Raw genomic sequence first — 10,653 nt, forward strand, 5'->3', positions numbered from 1 at the left:
ACACAAAGTTGTGCATCAATCACTTTCTAGGCCATACATATCATCGTTGTAAGTCGCTGGCTGTGTTGTAGTGTGTGTATATCTTAACCTATTGTCTGTGACAGGTGGGTCTGAGAGTGTTCTTCGGGCATCCGGGCCAGTGGTTCGAGGAGAATGATCTGGACGGGGATAAGAACTCCATCTTCCATGACGTGGACGGCTCTGTGACGGGCTACAGGGACGTGTATGTGGGCAGAGCAGACAACTACCTGATCCGTCACCCCGACTGTGTCAACATCACCCAGTGGAATGGGTTGGTCTGCAGTGGCACCTACTCTCAGGTATGGGGGGGACATTTGCCATAATGCCTATCACCAGTGACTTTATTCACTGCTTAGGTAACAGTTTCCTGTATCAGAAGGTCGGCTGGACCTCACTAAAGCCCCGTAGATCACTCCAATACTCCCTTCTTGTTTATTAAGCTCTGCTCCACAAGCTTCCAACATATCCCACTTCCCTGTTGAAAAATGAGATACCAAACCCGTTCGTAGGGTTGGCTAACTCTTGGGGTATGATTGGGAGGCATTTTTATATTGTCATACCGTCCTTCTCTCAATCCGGCACATACGGTATTATTGATTTAGTCCACAAGGGGGGCGCCGAAAAATAAAACATGCTTTTACCAGAATGCTAACAAAATTATCACAAGTAATAGTTAATTTCAATAGAGGCTGCTAGCTAAATATGCTAACGAGTGCAAACGAGAGACGAAAACTTATTTGCAAAGACAGGCAATCCATCTTATGAAGTTAAACATCCAGTTCATTCAAAAAGTATTCAGACCTCTTGACTTTTCCCACATTTTGTTACGTTACAGCCTTATTCTAAGATGGATGAAATAAATAATAATCCATATCAATCTACACACAATACCCCATAATGACAATGCGAAAACAGATTTTTATACATTTTTGAAAATGTATTCAAATTAAAAACAGATACCTTATTTACATAAGTATTCAGACCCTATGCTATGAGACTCGAAATTGAGCTCAGGTGCATCCTGTTGCCGTTGATCACCCTTGAGATGTTTCTACAACTTGATTGGAGTCCACCTGTGGTAAATTAAATTGATTGGACATGATTTGGAAAGGCACACACCTGTCTATATAAGGTCCCACAGTTGACAGTGCTTGTCAGAGCAAAAACCAAGCCATGAGATCAAAGGAATTGTCAGTAGAGCTCCGAGACTGGATTGTGTCGATCATAGATCTGGGTACGGGTAGCAAAAATGTCTGCAGCGTTGAAGGTCCCCAAGAACACAGTGGCCTCCATCATTCTTAAATGGAAGAAGTTTGGAACCACCAAGACTCTTCCTAGAGCTGGCCGCCCGGCCAAACTGAGCAAACGGGGAGAAGGGACTTGGTCAGGGAGGTGACCAAGAACCTGATGGTTACTCTGACAGCGCGCCAGAGTTCTTCTGTGGAGATGGGAGAACCTTCCAGAAGGACAACCATCTCTGCAGCAGTCCACCAATCAGGCCTTTAATTGTAGAGTGGCCAGACGGAAGCCACTCCTCAGTAAAAGGCACATGACAGCCTGCTTGGAGTTTGCCAAAGGACTCTCAGACCATGAGAAACAAGATTCTCTGGTCTGATGAAACCAAGATTTAACTCTTTAGCCTGAATGCCAAGCATCACGTCTGGAGGAAACCTGGCAGCATCATGCTGCGGGGATGTTTTTCAGCAGCAGGGACTGGCAGACTAGTCAGGATTGAGGGAAAGATGAATGGAGCAAAGTAGAGAGAGATACTTGAGTAAAACCTGCTCTAGAGCGCTCAGGACCACAGACTGGGGCGAAGGTGAACCTTCCAACAGGACAACAACCCTAAGCACACAGCCAAGACAATGCAGGAGTGGCTTTGGGACAAGTCTCAATTGCCTTATGCGGCCCAGCGAGAGCCTGGACTTGAACCCGATCGAACATCTCTGGAGACCTGTAAATAGCTGTGCAGCGACGCTCCCCATCCAACCTGACAGAGCTTGAGAGGATCTGCAGAGAAGAATGTGAGAAACTCCTCAAATACAGGTGTGCAGAACTTGTAGCGTCATACCCAAGAATACTTGAGGCTGTAATCGCTGCCAAAGGTGCTTCATTAAAGTACCGAGGAAAGGGTCTGAATACTTATGTAAGTGTGATAAAAATTTGAAACAGTTTTTGCTTTGTCATTGTGGGGTATTGATGAGGGGAAAAGTTAATGTAATCCATTTTAGAATAAGGCTGTAACGTAACAAAATGTGGAAAAAGTCAAAGGGTCTGAATACTTTCCAAATGCACCAAACGTTTTTTGTTGTTGAGTTTGGACATTTACAAGCGAATGTGAATGAGAGAGATTTTGCAAATCAACAAAGTTTTGACGCATGCTTGTCTAAAGGAAAGTCAGTACATTCTGTGTATGTGTGGAGTGCGGAGTCACAAAGGCAACGGGCCTGCCTGCTCTGCTCGGAGAAGACGGCCAAGAACGTACAGGAGAACAAACAAATTCAGCCATCAGCAAGTTACGTTTAATGGTCGCCTTAATGTAGAATTAAAAGATAAAATGCATAAGAAATATCTTGCTGTCTTTTTGTAAACACAGATGTAAAATTATTCATATTGTAATTTCTGCTCGGCATCAGACTAATTTCGTGCTTCAGTTGCACTTCTCCACAATTCACCAACAAGCGTTCTATCAGCAGGCAGCGCTCTGACTCATGTGTAGCCTACTTTCTCCTGTACTTTTCTCTGTGTAGCTACTTTCTCCTGTACTTTTCTCTGTGTAGCCTACTTTCTCCTGTACTTTTCTCTGTGTAGCCTACTTTCTCCTGTACTTTTCTCTGTGTAGCCTACTTTCTCCTGTACTTTTCTCTGTGTAGCCTACTTTTCTCCTGTACTTTTCTCTGTGTTGCTACTTTTCTCCTGTACTTTTCTCTGTGTAGCTACTTTTCTCCTGTACTTTTCTGTGTTGCTACTTTTCTCCTGTACTTTTCTCTGTGTGCCTATGGTAAAATGCAATATTTACTTCAGGAAATACATTAGGACATTTAGCTGGCATTCTTTCTATGATAAACATTAGAAATATGTTGGTCATGCATCGTTTTTGCAAAAAAAGACAGCTTTTTCATTGTAAGCTTATTTACTTGTGAGGCTGCCAGCCAAATAGCAGTGCACTTCTGTTGTCATCTAAAGAAAATGAAGCTATTTTCTGCCAAATGTGTTGCTTTAATGTATTTTCTGTGAAGGGAAACCATAGTTGAACGTCCCTGATCACTTTATTGAAGCAAAAAAACAGTGTTGACTTGCAATATAAAATGCAACCCCTGTCAATACACAGCTGGACTCACCTGCTCCAGCTTTCTCCCATTGTGCTATTTACAATGAAACATGTGTCTCAACCGTTCTGGGGAACTTCGGTAAGCTTCATAATGTAAAATAATGTGTCAGGTGAAATGAGAACGCAATCTGCTTTTTCTCCTCACGTATTGCACAAATTGCCTGCAGGTATTTACTTAAAGTATTTACAAATATTAAGGTGTATTGAAAAACTTTGAAGAAATAGTTTCAACGGTATTAAAGGTATTGGAAAAACCATCTCATGGCTATTTCCAAATACCCCGGTATACGCTATATCGCCCAAGCCTATCTTGAGGTCCTGCTTGTTTCCACAAAGTTTGGTAAATCCTCCTTTAGTTTTAATGCACCACAGCTATGGAACACCTTATAAAACAAATGACATGTGGATTCTCTGGTGCTGACAGGGCTGTTTAAAACTCTGTTGTTTAAATGAATTCACTGAAGTGTGCAATTGATTATTATAACTTGTTGTAATAACCTGATGTAATGTATTTATAGCTGTCTTGTAGTTTAAAAAAAAATATTTTTGTTGCTGTATTGATGTCGTTTTTCTCCTCAGGTCACCATTGTAAACGAGACACTGGTCTCAATTGGATTAACCTGAATAAATATTTTTTTTAAAAAGTAGTTACTGAACTCTATTGGTCAACAACTTCTACTGTCTTTCCTACCAGGTGTATATCCAGACCCAGGGAGCTCCCAGCCTCAGTCTGTCCATCAGTAGAGATGAGTACCCTGAGGCTCCCCTGGTGCTGAGAGGTATCAACAGCCAGCGGGCGCTGTCCCAGCAGTACCAGCCTATCCTCATGATGAGCAAGAGCTACACCCTGCACTGGGACGGCCCGGCTCCCAGAGAGATTGTCCTCTCCCTCATCAACTTCAACCAGTGAGTGACACATTGGGACATGTGTGTGGGTGTGTTTCTTTAAAAAGCTGGTTGATCTGCGTCTTGCACTCTGTCTTGTTTGTCCATATTGAAACGGGTCTTGGACTCTTCTCATTTTCTATGCAAGGGCTTGAAGGGCTCTGCTTTTGACCGTCTCGTGTGTGTGTGTGTGTGAATGCGTGTGAATGCGTGTGCGTGAATGCGTGTGCGATGAAAGGCTATCTTTGCGTTTGTCAGTGAGGTCAGTTCAAAAGACAGATTTTTAACCTTCATCGTCACCTGTTGTCTCCTCTCTCTTCAGAGGTGACTGGGTGCTGGTGGGCCTCTGCTACCCGCCTGATACCACCTTCCAGGTTATGGCTGACATCAACGACCGCCAGAGCAACACCTTCAATGACATCACCGACTACGGGCCCTTGTACTCCCTCGCCGAGCTGGAGAAGAAGCCGCTGGAGAGGAAGTACTTCTTTGACCACAGTGTGGGGTGAGAGAGTCACTTTATGCCACTGTCTGAATATCTCCTGGCCCTCTTTCTTTGGGGTGAATCCAAACTTCCAATTAAGTGTCATTTTCAAGTGAACATTTTACTTAAGTTCTGATTTGCCCCTCTGTCAGTCTCTCTCTCTCTCTCTCTCTCTCTCTCTCTCTCTCTCTCTCTCTCTCTCTCTCTCTCTTTCTCTTTCTCTTTCTCTCTTTCTCTTTCGTTCTTTCTTTCTTTCTTTCTCACCTCTCTCTCGATTGACACCAGCCTCTCTGCTCTGTCCTAGATTGCTGTGGCTATATTTGCAGGCGAGGCAGAGACGTGACGGCCACAGCTACTGCTCGGTTAAGGGCTGCGAGAGGGTGAAAGTGATGGCCACCACGTCGTCCCCCAAACTGACCTGTAACTGCACGGCCAAGGCCTACCCCAAATACACCAAGGCCCCCTCGGCAGTGGTCCCCATGCCCACCCTCAGCACCCAACCTTGCAGGGACTGTGGAGCCTCCCAGGTCAGTCTACTACCCCCCCCCCCCCCCCCCCCCCCCACCACCACTTTCATTGTTACATTATTATTTCTATTGGAAAAGGCTTGAGCACATTAAAGCCCTGCTTTTGAATCTGTGTGTTTTCTGGTAGCTGGTGTTTTCCAGTGACCCGTGGAACGCCTACCTCCAAACTCAGATCAAGTCTCTCAGCAGCAAGGAGCAGCATAGTGGAGACACACAGTCCTTCATCACTGTGAGTACCACAGGTTTGAAATAACATGTTAGTACGTTACGTGTTTTTGTCGAGTACATTGTCCCTGTGCATCACAGTGTGCATGTTGTTGGTGTGTTGATTTTTTCTCTGTTCTCGACGCAGTTGTTTCCGTATAGCATTCATAATAATGTCCATCAAAAAGCCATTCTAAATGTTTATAGAATGTTTATGAATAGAAAAGCACCATCCCATGTTTTAAATCTGTATGTGGTGTAGCGTTCCGGCGGACTTCTTATCCACCTTTCTACCATGTCTTATTTTCCTCAGGTGAACAGTGAGACGTTTTCCTTCACACAGCCAGGCTTCTTCCTGGTCTCTGTGGACGCCTGCTCTGGAAAAGTCACAAAGAAGTCATCTTTCTCCAAAATGGACTCTAAAATGGAGCAGTATTTTAAAACTGGAATACCAAAGAGGTGAGGGGATTGGATTCGACCTTTTGCTGGTTGGAGTTAGAACTCAATTGGTGGTCTGTTGCAGTTCTGGGTTGAAATACTATTCATGTAGTTTTTTCTTGTCTGGAAGAACTTTTGGCATTTTGATGAAAGACATTTGTCTTGATTGTGAATCGATTAATCCTAATTGGTTATATTCTCTTATGACTAGGTCAATAGTGCTTCTGGGAACGCGAGGGCAACCTGATGGCTTAGCCGGTGTTGCACCGTATCTGGTCCCCCTGGGCATGGCCAAGGCAGCAGATCTGCAGAGTAAAGGTGGGTGTTACTTTCAGATGGTTCTCTTTCGCGGGTGCAATTACTGTAGGCCAGGTCTGGTTTTTCTATCCTGTTCTCTGGCCCTTGTCACTATTTCCCTCTTTTACCCCCCCTGTCTCTCTAACTGTCTTTTCTCTGCAATGTATACTTTTTATTCTGTCTCTGCTCATCTCATTACAGTATTTTCCACATGACACTTTTTTCTCTCACAGAGAGCCTGGTGTTTTGGGGGTTCCAGGGTGGCTCTTCCCCCCCTCCGTGGGCCTCTATCCTAGCTGGGCAGGGTGAGGAGGGGCTGGGGCTGCAGGAGCGCTACCTTCCCCTGGGCCTGGAGGCCTACGGCTGCACACAGACCAGCACTCGCAGAGACATGGAGCTACTTAGGACCGCCACAGGACCATAGTGACCAATGAGAACACAACTTACCCAAAACACAATCAACCAGCGAATGAATGTGAACTTCTATTATTTATTATTTTACTGGCAAAGATGTTTACTAATTTGTGTGTGTGTGCGCGCGCACATGCCTGCCTGGGTGTGGTGTAGTGGGATGTGTGTGTGTGGGGCATGGGGAGGGTCTGTAGATGCATGAAAATATGCACTTTCCTAGTCACATGATTTGCAATATCAGCCAGTCATCTCACTGAGCCATGAATTCATATTCAGCCTTCAATGAAAACAACCAAAAAGATGCTGCACATCTGCCATATTTCAACAAATTAGACTGGAAACAGGAAATCAATGGGGGGTGGAAAGCAGATGAACAAAGTAACCACATCAAACTGGTGTGGTCTATCACTCCTATCCAGTTCCCCCTGGTGGGTTTCTGTCTCAGGCCAGTCTTTGACCGGTCTGCTGCTCACCACATCCATAGACCAAACGCATCATTAAGAAGAGGACTGACAAAGCAAACCAAAGGAAAAACGCTCATTATTCCACCTTTGTCCCCCCCCGTCTGTTTCCTTGCACGCCCCTGGGGGAGAGTTTTGTTCAGCTACTAGATCTGTTGAAATGGGATTTTACTAAACGAATCATCTAAGTGTATTAGAATGAAAATATTTTCTATGGGATTACATTGAGACTGTTGCATTTTCAACAACCGTTTTTTTTTACCCCAAGGATGTGTCCTTTTTTGTAAGATATTTATTTGATCTCTAGACAGTGACACTTTCCCCAGGGCTGGCTACGCGTGTAGCGGAGATGGGTTGTTTCTCTTCTTTTTCTTCTCATTATCTCACCATTGAAACGGTGTTTCCAACTCATTTACCTTTTAGTATGGTTATGTGCACTCCCCTGTGTATTTATTTGGACTGTGATGGTAAAATGTTTCATTTGGCTTTATACTCCATTTTGGATTTGAGATCAAATGTGTTATGAGGCGACAGTACAGAATGTCACCTTTTATCTGTTATGAGGTTTAGAAATGTATGCTCTTTATGTACAATATCTAGTCCCCCCCCCCCCATTTGAAGGTGGATAAGTATTTGGACAAATTCACTTGTAGTGTATTAAATTTAGTCGATAACGTTTAGTATTTGGTCTCATTCCAACAGTAGCACGCAATGACTACATCAAGCTTGTGACTACACACTTGTTGGATGCATTTGCAATTTGTTTTGGTTGTGTTTTGGATTATGTTGTGCCCAGTAGAAACGAATGGTAAGTAATGTGTTGTCATTTTGGAGTCACTTTTATTCTAAATTAGAGGTCGACCGATTATGATTTTTCAACGCCGATACCGATTATTGGAGGACCAAAAAAAACCGCTACCGATTAATCGGACAAATGTTTTATTTATTTGTAATAATGACAATTACAACAATACTGAATGAACACTTATTTTAACTTAATATAATACATAAATAAAATCAATTTAGCCTCAAGTAAATAATGAAACATGTTCAATTTGGTTTAAATAATGCAAAAAAAAAGTGTTGGAGAAGAAAGTAAAAGTGCAATATGTGCTATGTAAGAAAGCCAATGTTTCAGTTCCTTGCTCAGAACATGAGACCATATGAAAGATGGTGGTTCCTTTTAACATGAGTCAATATTCAATATTCCCAGGTAAGAAGTTTTAGGTTGTAGTTATTATAGGAATTATAGGACTATTTCCCTCTATACCATTTGTATTTCATTAACCTGACTATTGGATGTTCTTATAGGCACTTTAGTGTTGTCAGTGTAACAGTATAGCTTCCGTCCCTCTCCTCGCTCCTCCCTGGGCTCGAACCAGCAACACAACGACAACAGCCACCATCGAAGCAGCGTTACCCATGCAGAGCAAGGGGAACAACTACTAGAAGGCTCAGAGCAAGTGTAGTTTGAAACGCTATTAGCTCGCGCTAACTAGCTAGCCATTTTACTTCGGTTACACCAGCATCATCTCGGGAGTTGATAGGCTTGAAGTCATAAACAGAGCAATGCTTGACACACAACGAAGAGCTGCTGGCAAAATGCACAAAAGTGCTGTTTGAATGAATGTTTACGCGCCTGCTTCTGCCTACCACCGCTCAGTCAGATACTTAGATACTTGTATGCTCAGTCAGATTATATGCAACGCAGGACACGATAGATAATATCTAGTAATATCATCAACCATGTGTAGTTAACTAGTGATCATGATTGATTGTTTTTTATAAGATAAGTTTAATGCTAGCTAGCAACTTACCTTGGCTTACTGCATTCGCGTAACAGGCAGTCTCCTTGTGGAGTGCAACGAGAGAGAGAGGCAGGTCGTTATTGCGTTGGACTAGTTAACTGTAAGGTTGCAAGATTGGATCCCCCGTGCTGACAAGGTGGAAATCTGTCGTTCTGCCCCTGAACAAGGCAGTTAACCCACCGTTCCTAGGCCGTCATTGAAAATAAGAACGTGTTGCCTAGTTTTTTTTTTTTTTAATGTAAATCGGGGCCCAAAAATACAGATTTCCGATTGTTAAAACTTGAAATCGGCCCTAATTAATCGGCAATTCTGATTAATCGGTCAACCTCTATTCTAAATATGAGTAGAAGGTTAGCAATTTTTGGGGGTATGACATGTACGCCTTTAACTTTCTCACTCATCATTATTCACGATTCATTCATGATTGTCCGTAAACATGGTAGCATCCAAGTGTTGAGATAATATTATATTTTGAATTACAATAAACGTGACTCCAAAATGACAGAATACAATATTTACCATTCGTTTCTAGTGGGCAGAACATAAACCGAAACACAACCAAAACAAACTGCGAATGCATCCAACAAGTTTGTTGAGTCGCAGGCTTGACCTAAACATTGCATGATAGGAATATGGGACCAAATCCCAAATGATTGACTACATGTAATGCACTAAGTGAATTCTCCAAATGCTTATGACACCTTTCAATGGGGGGACTAGATGCATAAATTGCATTCAGTTCTAAACAGTAAAAGATGTATGAAAATACCCTGGTGGCATTCTGTACTGTATCGTGAAATAAAACATTTGATCTCAAATCCAAAATGCTGCAGTATAAAGACAAATTTGAAGTTTTACCTTCCCTGTCCAAATAAATATCTATGGGAATGTGTTGTTTATTTTGTATCAATGTCTAAAGTATGTGTTTTACAGGAGTCCGAGGGACATTTTACAAGGTAAACATTGCCTTATAACGAACAGACTAGTAGTCCATACCAAAACCAAGGCTTACTGTACCTCTCAGGTCTCCGTAGGTGATTTGAGCAGGGCTCCCTACTGTGGCAGTGATTAGTGACTTTCTGGATGTGATTGGGAGTATTCTTTTTAGCTGGTGAGCCAGATTTCACAAATAAATTGTAGAAAATGTACTCTGCCTACTTGTTACCCCGGGAAAACTAAATGAATGCAGCCATTGTGAGCGATTCTCTGATGGAGAAGGACCTGCTTTTTAACCGTTGTTATGTTGTAAATATTTTTTTTTCCTTTGTGGCCCCCCCCCCCCCCCCCCCCCAAAAGATGCACGAACCAAGATTGAGCTCTTTTTAATACAAGTATGTCGGTGGTGTGGATGAAAATATTGAGAGGTTGTCAATGGTGAGTGCGTGTACACAGTGTGAGAGAGTGCCTTTCAAGTTGATGTTAGTTGTATTTGACATTTGACATGTTGATTCACTACTCTTCAATCAAACCTTTTATATTTGACATTTCACATCATTGCTCTTCTGAAATTGGGGAGTTTGATAACCATTTATACTTGTATGATGGTGTTCTGTCATCGTTGTTCATGATCTTATTGTAGCTGATGTATTCAACAAAATCAAGGATGCCTCTTCAATGACAAAATGATATGTACCAAGGAATCCGATTACTGTATAGAGTACACTTAGGTTAAAGATGGGCAGGGAGACCACCAAGAACTGTGTATTTCTGTAAAGATGTGTCGCTTGACAAGCCTACTACTTGGCAGGCTTTTTACAATTGTTAGGAAGTCCTACATATGCCCATG

General features: G+C 42.7%; 1 protein-coding gene across 2 annotated transcripts in view; it reads left to right on the forward strand.

Annotated features, from left to right (window-relative positions):
* The window catches only part of cemip2 (cell migration inducing hyaluronidase 2), a 71,309-nt gene extending 63,319 nt beyond the window's left edge, over positions 1-7,990 (forward strand). For both annotated transcript variants that reach the window (XM_036935630.1, XM_036935631.1), the window contains 8 exons: positions 105-320; positions 4,047-4,258; positions 4,560-4,742; positions 5,026-5,248; positions 5,376-5,477; positions 5,766-5,911; positions 6,102-6,208; positions 6,421-7,990. In XM_036935630.1, coding sequence (XP_036791525.1) covers positions 105-320; positions 4,047-4,258; positions 4,560-4,742; positions 5,026-5,248; positions 5,376-5,477; positions 5,766-5,911; positions 6,102-6,208; positions 6,421-6,611 — 1,380 coding nt within the window. In that variant the 3' untranslated portion in view covers positions 6,612-7,990. The remainder of the gene's footprint in view (positions 1-104; positions 321-4,046; positions 4,259-4,559; positions 4,743-5,025; positions 5,249-5,375; positions 5,478-5,765; positions 5,912-6,101; positions 6,209-6,420) is intronic.
* Positions 7,991-10,653: the final 2,663 nt, after the last annotated feature.

This window comes from Oncorhynchus mykiss, chromosome 11 (genome assembly GCF_013265735.2).
Source record: "Oncorhynchus mykiss isolate Arlee chromosome 11, USDA_OmykA_1.1, whole genome shotgun sequence".
NCBI classification, from domain to species: Eukaryota; Metazoa; Chordata; class Actinopteri; order Salmoniformes; family Salmonidae; genus Oncorhynchus; species Oncorhynchus mykiss.